The sequence below is a fragment of the Typopeltis vanoorti genome, chromosome 3 (genome assembly GCF_054136105.1).
Source record: "Typopeltis vanoorti isolate ZY-2024b chromosome 3, IOZ_Tvanoo_1.0, whole genome shotgun sequence".
NCBI lineage: Eukaryota > Metazoa > Arthropoda > Arachnida > Uropygi > Thelyphonidae > Typopeltis > Typopeltis vanoorti.
Window position 1 is genome coordinate 90848150 of NC_143551.1, and position 22626 is coordinate 90870775.

Here is a 22626-nt window from a genome sequence, read left to right on the forward strand (position 1 = left end):
CACTGGCAAAGAATTTTCAAAGAGGAGGAACTCGATTTCTCTAAAAGGAAGAGGATGTAAAATTTTAAATGAGTAATTTCATTTTCTTCAATTTTAATTAATGTTGTGTACTGCCGTCTGCCAATATGCTGTCAACTAGTTACAAAAAGGAAAAAAAAAAAATAATAATAATAATAAAGAGCTAGTTCAATAGAATGAAAAAAAAAAAATTTGAAACATAACCGACAAATTAGGAGATGGGAATACGTGGCGTACTCAACGTAGATGGTTAAAACTAAATGATGAGTGGAGATTACTGTTCAATAATATATATTCATTGTCGCACTAAAATATTAAACATTAAATCATAGAACAGTCCAGTACAAAAAATGTCTTACATTTAGAACTGAAATCAGATTACTCTGGCAATGAAACTAATCCATTTAACGCTTCTTTCAAACTAAGCTTCATGTGAGGTTGATCTCCGATCTCATTTTAACCCTGAAGAGTCAGAGAAAATAAATCACTTTAGTCTGACAAAGGCTAGGGACCCCACATCGTAGTATACTGGACGATATATTTATAACAGAAGTCCTTTCGGAAGGTCATGGAGATAATAGTTCATTTACTGGGACAACAGCACATGCCCGGATATTATCACAGATATGTGGTTATTGCTATTTTAATTTGTTGACCGTTGGTCTTATCTTCCCCAAATTCATCTTTCTTCTCATCTTTAAATTCATCTGATCCATCTCTGGTATTTTTAGTTGACAGGAAGGAAGTCACGAGGAGCAAAAATCACGTGAATGATCTTTCTTAAATGGTATAAACACGCCAATGCTGTCACAACAAACGACTATTTCTAATTTGATTCGGAAGCAGTCATTTATTTATGAGGAAATGTGCCCTTCAACCAATGTCGAATTTGAATGTCAGGAGGTCGGAGGCCCCTTAGTTATAGGTAATAACTTCGGCTTAAATACATTTACTGAAGATCTCAGATCTTTTGCGTATTAAATGCGTAAATTAAACTTCGTTAATAATGCGGGAATTTGCCATTGATTAGTTTCTTTCTTTTTTCTTCATTCCTCTCTCCTTTTTTATACATTTTATAAATTATGTTTACTCTTTGTCCTAAGATGCATCAGTGATGTATCACTGCCTTCCCCCCCTGCTCAAACAGAAAATGAGTTAGAGAATACACGTGATTTATAGTCATAATTATATATGATTTGCGAATGAAAGCAACAGAATATTCAAACTGTTAAATTCTCATTTTTCTGACTTCCGAATGCTGCTTCTGAGTTTATAAGACAACCGCATTACGACACTAAAATATATACATTTATACTCGCAATTTAACTGACCTGAAGTGCTTTATGAAAATAAGTGAATAAAAATGCGTATTTGATAAAAATAAAATGCATCCCCACCATCAGAATTGGTACTTTATTAATTTATGTTTTACGTTAGGTAACGTATTTTTGGAGTCAAAATTCAATATACATGTGTTATATTTTTTAAATTTAACAACTTCATAATTAGCATATCTGACATCAGGTGGCGTAAGGAGGGAAGGATTTTGGAAAAATCATACAAAAAAAAAACAATAAATAAATAAGAGAAAGTTCATTTCAATCCAAGAATTAGGTATTTCACTGAACACTAAAGAAAGTCAAATATTGAATCCCATTTCTATAGAACATTTTTATCGATTTTTTTAAAAGTTTTTAAAAGCAACTTTTTAAGCTTTGAAAAGTCATTTTTTTACTCATAAAAAACAACTTCTATTTATTTAACTAGTTTATTCAAAATGAAATATAAATAAAAATAAAAAGATTAGTGTTAGGGGATTTATTTTTTATATATAGATTAATTCAAATATAAATAAAAATAATAAGAATAAATATGAACAATAAGAATATCACTAATAAAAGTAATATCAGCCAACCAAGTGTATGCTTTTTAATTCCGTTGATCTAATTTCTGGCTGGATGAATTTTACCTAAATTTGTCTTTTCGAATCCTTACCAAAAATTGTCGAACATTGTATCAGTCAGACAATTGTAGGAGCACAAAGCATAAAAATCAATTTTGGTGTTGGCAAATAATGCGAACTGATATTAATAAAATTTGATATTTGGGATTTTTATTAAAAATTGTTGATTTTTGTTTTCACTTTTAGTTTTAATCGGAACATCTGTTCTGGAAAAATTGAGCAAAACAAAATAATATGTCTAGAAAAATAAGCTCCCAAATGGGTTATTATGTCATAAGCATGCCTTAACTTTGACATACTTCTCAGATTTTTACACAAGTATATCTGGTCGACAGAGTTCTTTGAGTAACATAATTTTGTCACAAGTATCATGATATTTCTTATTCAGCTGTGAGACTTCTAGTTCACTTGATACTGATCGTCTTTTGGGTGGAAAGACGAGGATTTGAATATCGTTCAGATGCGAAGAGCCATTATAAACACTTTTCAGCTGAAGGTTTACGTTCACATGAGGGGGCAGGGATTTTTCTTTAGGAAAATCGGGGTTTATCTTCCAAGAAACTTGGTAATTGGATCAGAAGAAACATTTGATGAGTGAGCATAATACACTGAAGACTCATAGTGGAGTGGATATAGCATTGCCCAGTAATTTTCAGTGGTGAAATAGTCCTGGGTTCAAAACGACTCGAATAAAGATTTCGTTCATCATTTATATTCACTGTTAAAATAATCTTAGGTGCAAGATTACTCGAAGAAAGATTTTATTATTTCGTTATCATTTCGTTTTTGTTGGCAAAACGATTTAAACTGATAATCCTATTCTTTTCTTTTCTCACTATAATTGTTTTTACCTTATTTTTATTTTAAAATGACAACATTACATCCAAAGTAAAGTTTTATCATTCATCAATCCAGGTACTTTTCGTGGACCTAATAATCGAGTAAATATCTACATAAGACTGGTCACATCAGTGGAGGGCTGTTTTTTACTTCTAGGAGTGCTAATTATGCGTATATTTCGAAATGGTTTTAGATATTGTACCAAGGACTCCTATTTCTATTTTATTTCAATAATATATTTCTTATTTCAAAGATATATATTTCAGTTTTTTGAATCTCGCTGTTTTTTTTTTTTTAATAGCTGTTTATTTTTGTTGGATTATCTCTTGGTACATCTATAAACAAATGCTTTTTCTTCAAAGTAACATTCACAAGTTGGCATAACTTGTGCATAAGATAGCTCTCTTACTGCAGAGAAAATGAATGGATCATTTATGTACAAATGGCTCAGTATAATTCGCTGCTTTTCGTTAATTTTTTATAGTCTAATTTACTGTTTTTAGAGATCGTTTCGATCCTTTCTTTATATGATTTGTTTGTAGTGCTTGATTTTTTGCTGTAAAAATTAACCCCACAGTTTCGTTTTTGATGGCACCACTTTGAAGTCAGCCATGGCCATATTTTTCCATTATTTGCTGTCTCCCCTCAATATGTTATTGTCACCTACTTTGTAAAATAGGCAACTGTAATAATGTTATGTCAATTAAACACAGCAGTTGTAATGGTATTAATTATGATCTGGGAAATGATTATTACACAGCAGCCCTCGGAAATTCCGGGACGGACTGCACACCAGCATAGTTTGCAAACGTTTTCTTTTAATCTGAATTGCAAGTGCTCTATGGCTAGTTTACCTATTTTTGCGATCACAGGTTTAGAATTCCAACTATAGTGCAAAGAAACTTCACAAGCCTTTTTAGACTTTAAGGTGACTTCGTCTGCTTATACAGGAGTGGAAGGATTTTTTATCTTAGAAACTCGGGATTTTCAATCTACAAAATAGGCAAAAACCGTCCAGAAGAACACACGCAATTAAGAGAAATAATACACTTGCCTCATAGCCTTAGTTGCTTCGGCCACAATTCCAAACAACCAATCTGTTTTGTGGGATGAAAAAAACCCTTCCATCTCTTTAAGAGACTGGCTAATTCATCTTCAATTGAAAATCTCTTAAAAATGTTCGTGCCCTGCTGGACAAAATTTTAACTTTTAGATTTGTATATTCTCACTTTGATTCTAATGTTCACAATGTATTTTCTTTGAAAATTTCAGTCATTATTTTCTCTTATCTTTCATTGATGGGATCATAGAAGATCATTTTCTTCCTTTTTTGTTTGCTTAACTTATGAGTTTGCCTAACTTACTTTTGCCGTTAAACCTTCTTTTACAAAGAATTTTATAACCGTACGATACTCAATTTTATCCATTTCAAAGGATACAGACAACACTTTTGCTTCAGACAGCTGTATAAAGCAAACTACTTGATAGAATAACTTGCAATTTCACATGGATGCTTATGACAGATGTACCAACTTAGAAAAAAAATATTGCCGTTAGTGTTGCCATCTATGGTCGAGGCCGAGAACTTTTCAGACCACCCTCGTATATTCTTTTTTTCGTCCAATTTTCCGAGATGAACGCAATCTATCTACAATGCAATGAGCATGATCAGGCAGAGTTCACAGTAGTCATTAGTTCATCAGTTAATGATAATAATAATATTTATTTATTAATTAATTATTATTATTATTATTCATGTAGCTTCCTCAGTGAGAGGGTGCAGCGCCATGTCCTTCCAGTTCTCTCTGTTAGTGGCTTTCCTTTTAGCTTCTGCATAGCCATGTGATCCTGTCCATGATCTTATATCTTCAAGCCGTGTCCTTTGTTTGTTTGTTTTTTTTTGCCTCTTGATCCTTTTTCCCATAATTTTTCCTTCTGAAACTGTTAGTATCCTCTGTCCGGCTGAACCTCTCAGTACATGTCCCGCCAATCTCATCTTTCCCTGGATTATTTCCTGTAATAAAGATCTCTGTGTTCTCATTCTCTGTAGTATTTGTCACACATGTTCTGTCCATGAGATTTTCAGAGCTCTTCTATAGCACCACATTTCAAAGGCCATTATTTGTTTTCTTACTCTTTTCTTGAATACCCAGGTCTCACTACCATATGTGAAAACTGGCCACACTAATGTTCTTATCATTCTCTTCTTTGTCTCGATACCCACAGAACTTTTGAGTAGATCTTTATTCTTCTAGAAGGCATCTTTAGCAATGGTTGTTCTTATTTTTATTTCTTTATCTTGCTTCCCATCTGCAGTAAAGTACGTGCCTAAATATTTGTATTCTGTTGTATGTTCAATTTTCATATTGTTTATGAATATTTCTGGCTCGTATCTGTTTTCTTTTGAGATTTTCATAAATTCGGTCTTTTTTTTTTTTTTTTTTTTGCATTTATATCTAATCCAAACTCTTTACCTTTTTCAATTAGTAGCTGCAGTAATTTGATTAATTTATTTCGGTTTTCTGCTATTAGAATGGTATCATCAGCATATCTAAGATTGTTGCATTTAATACCATTGATACTAATCCCTATTTTTGTTTTTCAATCATTTTCATCACTGTCTCACTATAGATATTAAATAGATTTGGTGAAAGGATACAACCTTGTTTGACTCCTCTTTTTATTTTCACTACAGAAGCCTCAGTGTTAAACAGCCTGCATATTTATTCTGTTTGGTGTAAATCATTTTTATAATCTTAAATAAATGACATTCTATGTCTAATTTATCTAATATATTGAACATTTTATTATGTTTTACCCAGTCAAAGGCCTTCTAAAAGTCTATGAAGCATATGTAAATATTCCTATTTCTTTCAAGTGATCTTTCTATTAGTATTTTTAGTTCCAGGATAGCATTAATGTTCCCATTCCTCTTCTGAAGCCTTTCTATTGCTCACTCAATTCTTCGATTAAGGTTCTTTCAGTTTGTTTGTTAACAATGGTTAAAATAATTTTAAATGCATGGGATATAGGCTCACAGTTCTGTAATCCTCGCAATTTTGTGCATTATTTTTCTTTGGAATTAGTATGCAGATAGATGTAAAAACTTCAGGTAATTGTATTGTTTTATAGATGTCCTGAATGGATTCCACTAAATAGTTGTTATTATTGCCAGTCAAAGCTTTTAGCAGCTCAGCTGGGATATTATCGCACCCAGGGGATTTATTATTAGGAAGGTTTTTAATTACGTGTTCTATCTCCTTTTTTACCCGTAGAGTGGTATCTGTTGTTTAACTTAAGGTGTCGTGAATCATCTATTATGTTACCATTATCATCATCATAGAGATCAGATAAGTACTCCACCCATCTTCCATTTTTTTAAATCTTTTCCTTATCAATGATTATGTTTCCATCTTGTCCTTGATGTTAGTAGACTGTGTACGTTTTGCTTTTCCATTAACTTCTTTCACTTTCAGGAATGCTTCTCTGGTTTTGTTCCTATTTTGTAATTCTTCTATCTCGGCGCACTGCCTATTTATCTTATTTATTTATTACAATTTATAATTGCTGGATATTAGCTATATTAATACAGCTTCCAGTCCAAGTTTAAAAAAAAGAAATAAGATGGCAACAGATGACGTTTACGAAATTAATTACATATCATAATTTAAAAAAAAAAAAAAATACGATGAAAAAATAACATTTTTCATATAAGTGAGTGGAATGAAAATACATGAAACATATGAAAACACATTTTGCGTGACATTTTAACGTAAACAAGAAAGAATAATAGGAATTATTTAAAAATTAATGATAAAATCGAAGAACTATTGAATTGTTTGTTTCTTTATCAAGACTGAACGACAAAAACAATATTACGTGGCCGTAAATTGTACTAACAGTAGTATACAGGGTCAGCATAAGAGATACGTAACCTCAAGGACTTGCATGACAGGTATCCTTATTTGGCTGATAAGTCTGAAAGCCAATATCTTTATCACCTTGCTTCCGACAAGTACTCTGTTTACTAAACTACTTTTTAAGTGAACGATTTCAAGATTCACAGTTGCAATACTCTAAATTAACAAAAGAAAACAGATAAAAGCTGTATTGTTACGCCACGAAATATAGTCTGTAAACTTCAAGTTCTGTTGATGTAATATCGATAATTTATCTTCATTAACATTGGGTTTACAAACCTGTTTTTAAAACGTGTGCTAGTCACACAATTCATTATCTAATAAACATAATTTATATCGAATGGTAACATATTCTTACGTCACTATTTTTGAACTCAACCGGTCCTAGATAGGGCAGAGAGCGCATTGACAGCAAATATTTTTCATTTGTCAAGGCAGACAAATTTTCAAACTAATAATTTATCAATAATTTCTAAAATGGTAATGCGCCACAATTTTTGTTTTTCAAATATTTAAATGACAAGTAATTAGTTGATTTTTTTGTAGTGTAAACTTTCTTGCTAACAGTCGAAAGGAATACAAATAAATCTTTGCATAAATCAGCCAAATCAGTAAATAAACAATATTATACTTCCTAGGAAATTATAGTCTTGTTTTAATCCTTTACTCAACCGCAAACAAACAAAGTTTGTGCGTGAAACCTTCATGACCGTATGTAGAGGATGTTTACTTCGCAACAATTGCCTCAGTATCCCATAATGCAAAGCATATTATCTTTCAGACGTTTATGTTCAAGTAGACTAGTCATCATGAAAATACTTCACGGGTAGTAAACTGTGTTTGTTATGCTTGGGTAGAGAATTAAAACAATAATATAATTTTTGTTTTAATTCTTTCTTGTTTTTAACCAAGCAATGAAACTTTTGTACAATAAATATACTAGTGTACCATATCTTAGTAAATTATCTGTCCTTAGACATTTTGTCCTTATAATACTCAAGACATTGTCGTATTTAAGACTATTTTACTTTTGACAAGAGCTATCCCATTATATTTGTGTTCTGACATAACTTTTAATTAATTTTATTTTAATATTATTTGAATTTAGAATTTGATTTGATTTCAAATTAAATGTTCAAATTTGGTATTTGCCAAACGAACGTTGTATATATGTCTATGGAATGTTTCCGTGCAGTTGTTTATAGTGTGGAGGCGGGGGAGGGATCGTAGTTTGGAATAGAACCCTCTTATATTTACATTCTGGACATTTCTGAGTTGTTTACACATACGTTTTCTCTGATACGAATTAATTGAATAGCGACATGATAATATATCGTAAGCGAAAATGGGAATATACACAGAACTAATTGGTGTCAAAATTGCTCTTTTACGCTTAAAAAAAAATTAGCGGTGCGCAACTGAAGAATTAATACATAACATAGCCTATTAGTTTGTTTATTTTATTTTAATATTTTCTTCCCTATTGATTATTACAAATGATTTTGAGGGATATGCGTCTTTTACAAGCAAGCACACTTCTCAAAATCATTCTTTCTTTCTTTTTCAGGGAAAAAAAAAAAAAAAAACTACCATAGCAGCATATGTACCTAGGCAATGGTACCCCTTACGGCCTTTCTCTGAGTGTTGTTCACTCTAACTGCTGTAAATGTCCTGCTCTCTTTTCTTCAACTAGGCTAGTACAAAGCGCTACCCTTATATTCACTTCTGGGTTGAGTACTTTGTTACAGGTTATTATTAGGCTTTTGTAATGATTAATATACAGTGTGTGTGTGTGTGTGTGTGTGTGTGTGTGTGTGTGTGTGTGTGTGTGTGTGTGTTCGCTTCCGAAACACGCTTTCGTTACTATGGAAACGCCATTTGAAACAACGTATTTATTAGTTCTAGTTTTGAAATGAAGTGTTTAGAAATGGCCATAATCTAATAATCTTATTACTATGGAATAACTGTCGTAATCTACATCTGCTGTATTTTATGAGAATCGTTCGTTTCAATCAGTGGCAGCTCGTGGCTTGAAATCGTGGGGGTGCTGCAACTTTCGAAATATGCATACACACTGTAAGTACAGTGCATACGTGTTTGGATAAAATATCAAAATTATGCTAAAAATTAAAAAAAAAAAATAAACATAAAAAATTGTTTATTATGGATAAAATTATACAGTTTAGTATAATTCAAAATGACTTAAAAATTACTATAACAAATGTTATGTCTTTAATTGTAATGTCCAAATATTTAAAGAGACGGAGTAAACACGATAAGTACTACAAACACTCTATTACTGGCGCAAACTGCATATAAACAACAGTGGAACTGCGCGACGGACAGTGCTGCATTACGCTAATAGCTCGCATCTCACTATGACGTGCATATGTTTGCGCGCGTAGCAATATGACACTGTGGAAAACACAGTGCCGCTAGCGTCCTCCTAAGTGCTACAAGATGGATTTTTATTTATTTATTTATTTTACAAAATAAAGGGATTGTATTGGATTGTTGATGATAAAATTAAATATTACAAGCAAATATAAATAAATTAATAAATATATTTATATATCGAGAAAAATTGGGGGTGCTGCAGTTCCGTAGTGCCTATGCACGAGCCGCCTCTGGTTTCAGTACTTATTAATCCGTTTTTTTTCATCTGTGCTGTCCTTCCGTCTGTGTGTAAATTATTCCTCTCCCCTAAAATGTTTATCGATTTTATGTTTGCAATCCAAGGATTTTGATGGCAGACTTTAGCCTAAAATTCGAAATGAAAGTGATACGCTATGACTGGATGAGATTTAATAAAACTGAACTTAATTTCAGTATTGATCGGACCATTTTTAGTGGAAAAAATGTGTTAAACAAAATTATGTCTACAGTGCAGTTATGATAATAAATTATATCATTATAATTATTACTGCTAAGATTATAATTATCATTAGAATCTTAATAGATGAATTCTACTAAGTTCACGTTTTGCTTGTCTGCAATCATGTCCTTATTTAGTACACATTATGAAGCTTTATTACTTAAAAGTCATGATTTCCTCTACTCTGCAATGCTTTGCGTCTCTCAAAAACCTTCCCACCCCCCCCCCCCCCCACACACACCAGAATCTGATTAGAAGTGTGCGGCAGTGTGTGTAATGATCACCATATACTACCAGGAAAATAATTTGAAATACAAACCCAACTGTAGAAAACGTTCAAAAAATATAACAAGGAGAATTGGGAACACCCTCAAGTATTGCTTACAATAAGAAATGTGATCGTTTGTAATAAGAAACTTCACCAATAATTTTTCTTATCTAAAACAATACTGGCAGGTGTTTTCGCTGTCCTTCTCGTTACGTTTTTTTGAAATATATTTTTTCTTTTTTTATGTTGTCGAAGATTACGTTTGGTTTCGACTTTGTGTGCATATGTTTATCCCAATAGTGTTCATTCATATGTGTTTGTTATTTATTTATTTAAGCTTTGAATCGGTTTTGGATTGAATTTTTATAGTAAACAGTAATGATTTCAGAAACAGCCAAAATTAATTGTGTATAATAGAATAACGTTTGAACGCGCCTATATTTCAATAATCCTTCTCTTTTCTCTCATGGTAAAATAAACAGTCGACTTTGTTAAGTATATAATAAGACAGTAAGATTTTTTCGGTTTTTAACGTGAATACATCTTATTTTTAACACAATATTTTAAAGCACAGTTTGTAACAAAGAATAGAACGTTAAGCGTACAGCAAATAAATAGTAATCGTTGGGGCAAGGTATTTACATCACTTCTTTTTTATAACAAGCAAGTAACATAAAATCTCTCGCACTTCTTTGTTTAATGAAGTTGTGTTACCATAGCTACAATTATCTGACCCATAGCCTACTCACGGGTAGGCTATGGGTTAGATAATATATAATAGGTTTACAACCTTTAAGCTTCCCTCGAAAATCCTATTTTGAAACAAAAGTAATGCCATACTGAGCACTCCTTATGTATTATTATGAGAGTATTATTACTTCTATATGAAAGCAAGCATCGCATAAAGATAAACCTTTATCAACAGTATCGGGAAATAACATCAGATATGATAATTATATTTTACCAAATGTTTTATTTTTATTATTACACATTACTGATTAGTCATCTAGAAATGAGTAATAAAAGAGAATAAAGTATAAAATGGATTTGTTGAAATCCCGTAAAACCTAATGGCTGTTGATATACTAGTAACAGCGAACCATATTTCGCCCCTCCCCGCAACATTCTGTTTGTTGGCTTGCGATAACTTAACTTATGGTTGACGAGCTCTGCAGGTCGTATGCATGCACTGCACTTTTAGTATTAGTGAGCGCATTAGGAAAGATAGCGTTAAAAGGTGCTTGGCAACTCACTTAATAGCTGCATGTAGACTTACCGGTCCATGATTTTGCTATGCAGTACTACAAACAGTATAAAGTTCAAGTATAAACGAATTTTCTCACAAATGTATTTTATTTCTTTTTTAATTAGACTTTAGTTTTATTCGTTTCTCGATCTAAAATAACTAATAAACTAATTGATAATTAAAAAAATAAAGTAAAAAAATAAAATATTTATCACTTTCTATTTTCTATTAATCATACAGTGTTAAATTTAAGTTATATTATATTAAATTATGCAATGGATTTGCATGTTCCATTTAAATCTAAATTTAACGTATTGGATCTATACTCAATGATATCCTACTATTGAACAATTCATGGAATTTGAAATGAATGCAGTCTTTCTCATACGTGCAATAATTATAGTTAAAAATGAAAACGACCTGCAAGCAGCGCTCCCTAATGTTGAATTTATAAATTAGCCGAAAATAATATTATTTTGTTATCAGAATTATAACTGCAAGTCACTAATAATAAATTCAGTGCTATCAATTGAACCAGTGACCTAGAAAGGAAGAATGCCGTTTATTAAACGATATTAATAATTATATTAATATCGTGTATATATATATATATAATAAATATTATTATATTTGTTTTTTATTCATTAATATCAGACTGAAATTTTCTTTACAAAAAATAATTTTATTTATTTCGTACTACCTAGATAAAGTATCTGTCACAGTTCTTGACGAAATTGATCTTAGAAAACAGCAGAAACAACATTCTTATTTTAATAATGATTTAGGAAATAAATGCTCCACATTTGTTCAGGTTTTATGATACATTTTCAAGGTGATGTTACGCAAAAAATGAGCAAGTCGTGAAAGGTTTCCCTCTTATCGTTAACTCGTCCCTGAATGGCGCCATGTGCACTATCTACGAAATCTGAAATAATTAGATCAAACTGTCTGACTGTCTGAAATGGCAAGAAAAAAAATGACATAATTCATCTATGGTCCGTACAGACATTTTATCATTTCATAAATTAGTGTATTCTTATTTAACATAATAATTCAGTATAGTTTTATTTAATGTTTAAGTTATTATAACCAATATCGTATTTTATTTAAATTTAACAGAAATCTTTCGTATTGCATTATTTGAGCCGTTGATTATTAGAAGATCACATATACAACTATTATTATGATTATTTATTTATTTATTTATTTATTTTATTTATTTATTTATTTTTTTTTTTTTGGAAAACATTTAGTTCTAAATACGTATTGCATAAGTTATAGTATATCACTTTGCTCTTATTATATATCTTCCATTGATAATCATTCTCTAAACCCTGACATAAGATTTTATTGATGAAACTGAAAAATTGATGTGATGTGATGTATCTTTTGCCATGATATTTGATCCGAATAATCTTAGGTTATTTATTTTATTTATTTATTCTTATGGCAAAAGGAATACAGAACAGCTACAGGTCAATGTCCAGTCTGGAAAACCAATGCAAGGCCTCACCGTCACTTTATGGATGTCCTGTAGGCCACCACCGTGAAATTGGCGCCTTGAGCAGTCGTTCACAATATGAATAATCGTCTGAGCCACGGGAGAACAATCACAATAAGAGTGGTCTAACAGCCTCCATTTATGTAGTAGGTAGCCACAACTGCCCTGGTTAGTTCTGATCCTGTTGATTGATGATCAAATCTTCCTAGGAAGAGCAAAACCGGGCTGCAGAGCACAGGGATCTTCTACCAGGAAGCCGTTTGTTGGGAGATTGTTGGACCAGTATTCTCTCCACATGTCAGGTGTTGATGGCAGGGCAGCTGAAGGGAGTTCGTCCATTGACCAGAACGGCTTTCTAGATTTTAGGAGAAGACTAGGTGGATTTATGAGAGTCTGGTGCATGGGCAGGAGTGGGTTGCTCATTGCTTTATTAAATTATTTAATCGAGGCGTGTCTTCTCCGTATGTTTGATGGAGCAATGCTAGATAGGACAGGCAGCCAGGAGAGAGGGATGCTTCTCACTGTCCCACTAACTGTGCGCATGGTAGAGTTTAGCTGGGTGTCTATAATGTTAGTGTGTGCACTAGGTCATTATTAAGTGGTTCAGTCATGCACATTTCAGGTGTATAAAACTACATATTATCAGCTATTGGAGGCTATATCCTGGAAGCCCAGAAATCAGCTGTTTAAGGAATATAAGGTTGATTTCTAGGCTTCCAGGATACAAACATTTTCTGAAACTATACGAAAACCTAGCCTAACTTTACTAGCATGGATGGCTGAGTGGATAGCATCTCGACTTGCCCAACTTACAGGCGCTGGATTCGAATCTATTTGTAGCATGACTGTTTGTGGTAAATGGATGATTATCTGTTAAATAATCTACAGGTTAGACAATGGATTATCTAACCTGTAGCTAATCCACACTGCTCATGTGCTATACGCTAACAACCTTCTGTGAACGGGAATTACGAAAAAAACCATGCAGTAAAGGGTATTGCAGAATATTTTAGCCCCGAAAGATTACAGAAGGTAACTTTTACGAAACTACACTGATAGCACCAATGACATTTACTAATAGCACTAATTTATTTATTTATTTTTTCTACATTTGAGGTTGAGTTACGTCTAAGGAATTAATGAACTCAGATACTGTGAATTACAATAAAAATATGAAAACTTTCCAGCATTCTTTAATACCATATGGCTCAGTCTTAGACACTAATTTGTGTTAGCATATTGATGGAATTCATGTTAGTTTAAAGTGTTTATCTGTTTACTGGTATCAAGTTGAAAAATGTATCAGTTGAGACAAGATATTAACAAATGCTCATTAAGAAAAAGGAGCTGTTTTTCTTGAACCCTTTCTAATTTTGATGAATTAAGAAACCTGCACAAACTTCTTTTTTTTAAGTAATAAATAAGAAAAGGAATTCGAAGATGTGTGGTGTGAATGATTGAAGTCTTAAATTCAAGATATAGCTCACGTGGTTAATGACTCTTTAGCTGACTGCATATAAGGATTCCATTAGACCATTCTTCGCTATCTTAACCAGAAGAATCCAAAGTTAAAATCCTCAGTAGAAAATTAAAAGCAAATTTAGAAATGAATCCATTTCTTCAATATTAAGATATCATAACCAGAAAAAGGTAGTGTTTACTGCTTATGCAAAATCTACAGACTTTACATAAGCTTTTGTATTAAAGCATCAATAGAAATTGAATGCCACATAGATAGAACGCTTTATGGACCTTGAATGTTGCAGAGATACATTCAGGATATCAGCTATTATCAGAAAGATTGATAAACCTATTTAACGTTGCACACAAGAGCGAAAGTTGTAGGTGATATACTAGTCGCAGGCATTCGATAATTGTGTGTTTATACATGAAGTCAGTTATATTGAATGATATGTTTGTTTAAAATATATTTGATTTATTATAACTCAATAAAAACATTATTAGTTGAGGCAGGATAGTGAAATGTCAGAACTGTTGTCTCTCTGGATTCCATTCATCGTCTCACACATATACATATCGAGCATGCGGTCATGTGGTTTTAATCCAGATTATCAACTAGAATAATTCAGATTATTCCAGTGGCACAGAAAGTAAACATATACGTATGTTTATTCATATTCACTGTATGGAGTCGCAATTGGTTGTTTATTTTGAATTACAGCAGAAGTAACTGAACTGATGACAGCAGTGTGTGTGTGTGTGTGTGTGTGTGTGTGTGTGTGTGTGTGTGTGTGTGTGTGTGTGTGTGTGTGTGTGTGTGTGTGTGTGTGTGTGTGTGTGTGTGTGTGTGTGTGTGTGAGAGAGAGAGAGAGAGACAGACAGAAGAGAGACAGAGAGAGAGTCAGATATTAAAACAGGCAAATATTATGTAATATTTGCCTGTTTTTTTCAGTGATGAAAATCCCACATCTGCATTGTCCTCCCATCTTTTAGTATTGACCGATTCGGCTTGCACAGCCTCATTCTTCGCTACTCAATTGTCTTGTGACAACTATAGGTTCTCAAATGACTTTCTTAAATCTAAAAATGATCGGTAAGTTCTGAAGAAACTATTCGCTAAGTTCTGTGAATCAACAGCAATTGCATCACCTTCTTTTAATTTGGAATGACAATTTCCGAAATTGAGACTGACACTGAGAAACATTTCGAAGAGATTGAAATGGAAAAAAAAAAATTGTAGGTTATTTTTGTTGCAACGTATTCATCAAGTTTCAGAAAACGATCCTAAAACCGTTTTTCGCTTTTATTTGCACCATTATTTATTTCACATGTTTTGAAACCCATCATCCTTTTGCGCTACCTATAGCTCAAAAATCTCAAAGAGTTGTAGTAATCACTGATTTTTGTGTGTCCTACCATTCTGTATATTCTTTATTTACTAAATATCATAATTCCTAGATGTATCATGCATGTTATAAAAATGTGCGATTAAAACTAGAAATGTGCCACAAAATCTAATTTTAGTTTGAGATTCCCGACATCAAGACAGCTGCTAAAAGCATTCCCCTGAAATGAAATAAAAGTCACAAATATGTTAACCATCCACATTACCATCAATTAAAACGAAAGTTCTATTAAGATCGGCGAGTTCGAATCTGTTTGGAGAACACACACACACACACACACACTGGAATCACAGCATTATGATGTTTCGATTTTTTTTTTTTTTTACACGTAACCCTAAATAACTCAACCCAATTAAGATCAGTGGCATAATTCCTTATTGAAAACGCGAGAGTACACTGGTTGGAGAAGCGTGAATGAAAATTTTTAAGTCATCAATTAGTTTGGTAGTGTTTTATTCGAATTGCAGTGAATATACACATAATAGAGCCTCCGCAGCTCAGTCAGTATAAACGAAGGTTGGAAAGACCTGGATTCGATTCTCGTTGGTGACGTAAGGAACCTTTATCGGGTTTCTTTCGAAGAAAACGTGAGTTAGCCGGTCTCATACGGAAGTAGGATTTTTTTTTCACCCGGAAACTCGGGTTTTTCGTCCCCCCAGAACAGGCAAACTGGCCCCGTGAACACACATGGATTACAGTCATGAATACGTCCCAGCCATATGCCGGTTTCGCCAAAACCGAATAAAATTAGGGGGAGTTGAGAAAAGCAATGGCAAAGTACCATTGCATTTTCCAACAATGGTACTTCACCAAACAATGGTGAAGTACCATTGCTTTCTAAAAAATCTGACCAAGAACACTTTGTAGGCAATGCTTACAATGCCTCGGGTCGGAAACGACTGAAAGAGAACCCCCCCCCCCCCCATCATACGCATAATGCCAATTTACTGGGTTCTCAGGATTGGTGGGAAGAAGAAAAATCCTCTTTCCCATACGAAAAGAACCCGCCATGTTTTCTATAGCAGCGCTTCCCAAACTGTGGGCTACGGGCCCCTTGGGAGCCGTAGGTTTTGTTGAGGGGGTGGCGTGAAATAATGAAAACAAATTTAAAATGTTTTAAGACTACGTAGAATTTTTTAAATTTCTTTTTTGTTATTTTTTATATTTTAATGGAAAAAAATCACACATTGGTGAGGGTTCACAAATTTTGCTTCCTGCGCATTTCGGCGTTTAATGAATATTAGTAAATATATGCTTATTCATATAAATTTCATTCCAAAGAAGAAATCTAAGAATTGCGGTTTCAAATATTTCACCTGATATTGACTTTTTGTGTAGCAGTATTGAAACACATCCACACATTAAATTATTATTAAACGTCTTTTATGCTTTTAATTCTTTCTTTATTACTAATCGTTTTAAGTTTCATGTGCTTGTACTGCAAATGTACAATAACAATATATCTATCTATATAAAAATATGAGATAATGTCGAATATGTATGTAAGATGCTAAAAATGTAATATTTGCATTTGATTTTTGCAATATTTGCTGTGTATGTTTTGTATTAATATAAATACAATAAATATTATAATAATACAGTATATGTCTATATTACGATTTTTTGAGGGGGAGGCCGTGAAATATTTTAATTTTTCCAAAGGGGGCCCTGACATCCAGAAGTTTGGGAAGCACTGTTCTATAGTGCTAAAGAAGGAAGCCTTGAAAATATTCCTAGGAGGCCTTGACCAGATTCAATCTCAGGTAATTGTAATGCAAGTGGTGTGAGTATTCTTTGACGGTAGTGACCGTACCATCACGGAAAAATTAATATATAATGTTAGTTGTTTTTTTCTGTCTTTTTCAAATGAAATATATAAATGAGTAGATCAGATAAGTTGATTATGACGTACTGTCTTAATTCCTTAGCACAGAGCTCTTCATCCGTTCTGCATTCATCCATTGCTGTGTGAACGATGCATATTAATCACTCAAAAATTTACTTCGGTAGTTTTTTTTTTCTTTCTTTTTTTATTTTGCTTTTCTGTGATTGTCTGCTTCATATACCCGTGGTATAGCTTTGCCATTCAAGACATGACCTAAATAACAATTTAATGACTATGTGCTTAAAATTAAAATGGGAATTAAAATACAGTAGTTTAATTCCCATTTGTCGTCTTTCTATTTGTGAATAGAAAGACGACAGAATTTCTACAAGGAAATGAATTTGAAGACATCGTTATTTAAGATTTATGCTTTTATTTTGTGGTAGGCCCTGACCTAATGGTTTTATGTTGGACTTGGGTTCAACTATCTCCGTGCTCAGACAAAAGTATTTGCTTCCAACTAATGAACGAGTCATAAAAGAGAGTAATTAACATTGCTATTTGTAATACAAGAATACGTATTTGTAGGAGAGGATGGAGTTGAATTATTTACTATTTACATATATGTTACAAGATGCGCTTATAGGATGATTATTAAAAAACTTAATTTTGCTCCTCTCTTAAACACAATTCTTTGACAGAAAAAAGAAAGGTATACATCTTTAAACGAAGTTGCACTCTTGTGTGATATTCTGTGACACTGGGGAGGAGGGAGAAGTAAGGGTTCTATAATGATTAAGCAACTGTTTGTCATTATAGGACCATGCTCAAGAACAAATTAAATTCCAGGAACAACGCAAACAAGTGATTTCATTTTCCCCTATACTGCATAAGTACAGAAGCGAATTAAAAAACGTTCCACTCTTTCGCATTTACCAAATGTATTAAAGCATATTTAAAACTTAGTTCTCTTCACCGATAATTAAGTTCGTGAGTATAAATGATTTTGAAGACTTTGAGGAGAAAGTACAGCAGACAGCTGCGCCATCTTATATTCGTAGTAATATATCTAATATAACTAAATAATAATATATCATGGTTCTGAAAGAATGTGAGTTCTACGATATATTTTTCTGAAATACAGTGTTAAAATCCGAGTTTACTGGAGAGAAAAAAAATCCTAATTAAATAATAATAATAAAATAGGCTTAGGAAATCTTCTGTAGCTGGTTACGATATATATATATATATATATATATATAGTAATAATAAATATTATTGAGCCTTCGTAGCTCAGTCAGTATAGACGAAGCCCTTTGATCGGAAAGACCTGGGTTCGATTCCGGTCAGTGACGCGAGGAACCTTAATCTGGTCTTTTCGAGGTGAGTTAGCCGGTCTCATACAGAGGTAGGGGGTTTTTTCACCCGGAAACGCGGGTTATTCGTGCCCCTAGAACAGGCAAACTAGCCCGTGAACATACGCATTTACAGACATAGGACTAACCACCTTATCCTCAATACGGTAGCGGTTAAATGTAGAAAAAATCTCCGACACGGCAAGATAAAAGAGGAGGGAAGGAATAATTTCATAATTGGATAGTGATATATTAAAGTAATATGACTAGCGTTTTACAAAATAGAAAATAAAAAGGGATTGTTACATGTATGACGGAATCTTTAAAGGGGTGTATTATAAATTTTTAATAGTCTAAGTATAAATGAAAATAAAAATAAATAAATTTGTTTTTGCCTGGAATCGTCTTCATTCATTAAGCACAGGCGATGTTCCGTTTCAAAAGTGATTACAGGAGTTCATACAGTAGATTCATGTAAACAGATTTATAACAACTTAAATAACTGACTTCTCTAGCTTTTTTTTAGGTTAGTATGCAGCATGCTTAATTTTGCTAGCAAATGAAGCTCGTTATAAACGTTTTTCTAGGTGTTATGTACATGTGTTTAACACCTAGAAAAACCTAGAGTGAAATTTTCATATTATCATATGAAGACTGATAAGTAACCCCGCGGATATATATATATATATATCCGCGCGGTTAACCTAGTGGTTTTTTCCCCAGTTTATCCTGGGTGTTTCATCCCGCAAAGCAGGCAAACCGGCCTTGAGAACTCAACACTACAGGACATAGGATACACCGGGGCGTAGGGCTGACCACATTATCCTGTGAACGGTTTGAGGTCCGATGATTATTAAACCCTCGACACCGCAAGGTAAAAGAGGGTAAAAGGAAGACGAGAGATAATAAACCCTGTAAAAACCTTCCTACTTTCTTATGAGACTGACTTACTCACCTTCAGTTGAAAAGTCCTAATTAAAGTTTCTCGCGTCATCGAATTGAATTCGAATTCAGAGTTTCTCAATCGAATGCCGCCACGTACTCGCGACTGTAATTACGGAGGCATTTCTTGTGTCATCTTGATCTCGACTAACGGTCTGGCCTTGAGGAGTGGTTGTTTGTTATGTCTCAAGTGAATCCATGTGATCGGAAGTCGGTTTGGCTGACTAACATTTTAACCTTGACACGCAAGTTAATGGGTTAAGCCCCACTATTGTCCAGTGTTAGGAATAAATTTGTTTAATATCAAGTCATATCTAATAGTGTTATAAGAACTGATATGTTATTATGGGACTTACAATTGATACTGAATTTTATTATTTATTAATTCTACTCCTTTTTTTTTTTTTTTTTTTAAATCAGGGCGAGTCTTCGTCTTCAGGATGATGCATTTATCACGACAAAATATCTCGTATCCAATTTCTAGAATGAAGTAATTTCGACTCAGTTTATATACTGTGTAATTAGATAAGAAATTTCTAATTCAGTAGCCACTGCTCAAATACTGATAGAACCTTCATAGTGTAAACACACAGATAATCTTAACGACGGCACGTTGATGATAGTTTTTTACTTTATTTTTTATTCTTACAGTGAAGAAAATATCGGCAAACAGGCTTTTTTATTTCTAATAGTTTTGCAGATTCCAATGAATTTGTGAAAATGGATAACAAGTAAGCATCTCACCCTTAAGTGAAATCAAAGTCTGTGAAACTTTGATTTCCTAACCTTAAGATTGTATTTCAGATTTCATCACTATAGTGATGAAACAAGTTAATCATGGGATGCGGGGTATATTAAGATACGCCATCTCGGCGATGGGTTAAAAAAATTGGCATTCGTATTGCATGACAAACAACAGTAGTTATTCCTTGCCACTAAAATTATATAGACCTCGCATTTGCTACTATTCATAGGATGACGAAAGGCATACGAAATACGAATCTCACACGAACATCATCGACCCGTTCAGTAAATCGGCGTCACATTCATAGGGAGAATTTTTATTCGAAGAATGGGAATAATTAAGTTCGTTATTAAAATCAAATCAAATTAGTACTATAAATATTTAGTACTAATATAGTATTGCCATACGCTAAATAATAAATAAAATAGTATACTATAAAAAACAAATTATCCATATATTATTACGTTTCAAGAGAAGCTACAAATCCCATGTCTAGTTTTCCAGATTTCAATATAATTCTTTTCCATTTGATACAAAAAAGCGTTTGTATATTTTATCAAAATCTTTGACTTCTACATCCAGTCGACACAAAAGAGAAGGCATTATGACCTTCATTACGGAAGGGTGGCATGTTTTCGAAATCTTGACCGACTTTGGATACGCTGAAACACAATTGTTGGAAATCAATAATAACGATAAACATAACTACAAACACATTATTAACACAATATATAAATTTCCGGATATAAGCCTACGCAACTTCCTTCGTGAACTAAAAACCTGGATAAACAGCATAATAATGAACTGCTGCTGCTGCTGCTGCTCTTACTAGAAATATACTAACCCACAAATACTTAACTCGACACCATATTTCACTGTAGCAAAACTAACCATAAATTCTCTAAGAATTCCCTTATAGAATCATGAGATCAATAAAATTAACATAACAGCTTCTGGCAACACACATTATCAGTAAGAACAGTTAAATAATGGATTATTTCCTAATTGCTGACATTTTCCACAGTACTCTGTGGAAAATGGCAACATTTACTCTTCCAACATAAGCTTCAAATCCTACATATGACTCCATAATTAGAATTAGAACGATAGTTATAATAAACACAAACTGAAATAAATTACTTAGAGTGGATGATCCAGTAATTTTATAACTTTCTAAATCCTCTCGCTATAGAAATATACAAAAAATATGAAAAAGAGAAACCAACAGATATTATATGATTATTATAATTATATCTTGTATTATATTATATTCATTTACTGCTCATGAGTATGCTGATCACTTTTTTTTCTTTATATTTCCTCCACAATGATTTCTTTTCTTTTGTAGCTTCCAACTTGGTTTATTCTCCTGATCTTGGGCATGCAGTTTAATACTGCTACCCTCAAGCAATCTCTGACCACTTGCCATGCACTACTGACATTCTTTCTTTGTAGCTTCTCAAGCCATGGCACTGTTCCAAGATGACTCCTGAGTCTCTCATAATCACCAGCCTTATAGTTGAACATAAACCTCTTCTACACATGAGCCCTCCACACTTGGCAACTTCCGAGAACAAGACCGCATGGTCACTCTCCCCAGTTGCAGGTAGAATATCTACCTTGATTATGGACACATCTTCTGATGCTATTATCAAATCCAACACCTTCAAACCCCCTTGTCTATTCTATAACATGTAATGATCCCTTAGCAAATGTATAAATCTTGCCATGCCTCCTTTCCTCCCTCCAATCGATGTCCCCATAGTTAAAGTCTTGCATAATAATTGTTCGGCCTACGTTCATTGTGCAAAATCTGCTGATAGATGGCATCTATATCTTCCTGTGGACCCCCCCCCCCTCGTCTATAGTAGCGTCCAACAAGTATTTTGTCCTATTTGCCTCTATCTCGTACCAGATAGCCTCAAATGAACTATCTCCCTCATACCTAAAATTTTGTTCGTTGTAATTCTGCAGCTATCATCAGCAATACCCCACCCTCCTGTCCTGTTCCTTTTATCCTCCCTGAAAATGCAATACCCTTTACATTATATCCCTGTAACTATATCATTTTCAGTCAACCAAGTCTCACTGATGCTTATAATTTTTGGCAAAGTCGAATTACTAATGCCAAAAACTCCTCATCCTTATTCCTGATACTTCTTGCATTCGTGTACCTGCATTTCAACATTCCTTTGTAGCCATAATTACCCTTTTACTAACCCATGCAAACCGGAAACCTGTGAAATTCCATTCGGCATTAC

General features: G+C 33.2%; 1 protein-coding gene across 1 annotated transcript in view; it reads left to right on the forward strand.

Moving 5' to 3' along the window:
• The first annotated feature begins 859 nt into the window (after positions 1-859).
• The window catches only part of LOC150108380 (dual serine/threonine and tyrosine protein kinase-like), a 261870-nt gene continuing 240103 nt past the window's right edge, over positions 860-22626 (forward strand). The window contains exon 1 of the mRNA XM_090390729.1: positions 860-943. Coding sequence (XP_090246855.1) covers positions 883-943 — 61 coding nt within the window. The 5' untranslated portion in view covers positions 860-882. The remainder of the gene's footprint in view (positions 944-22626) is intronic.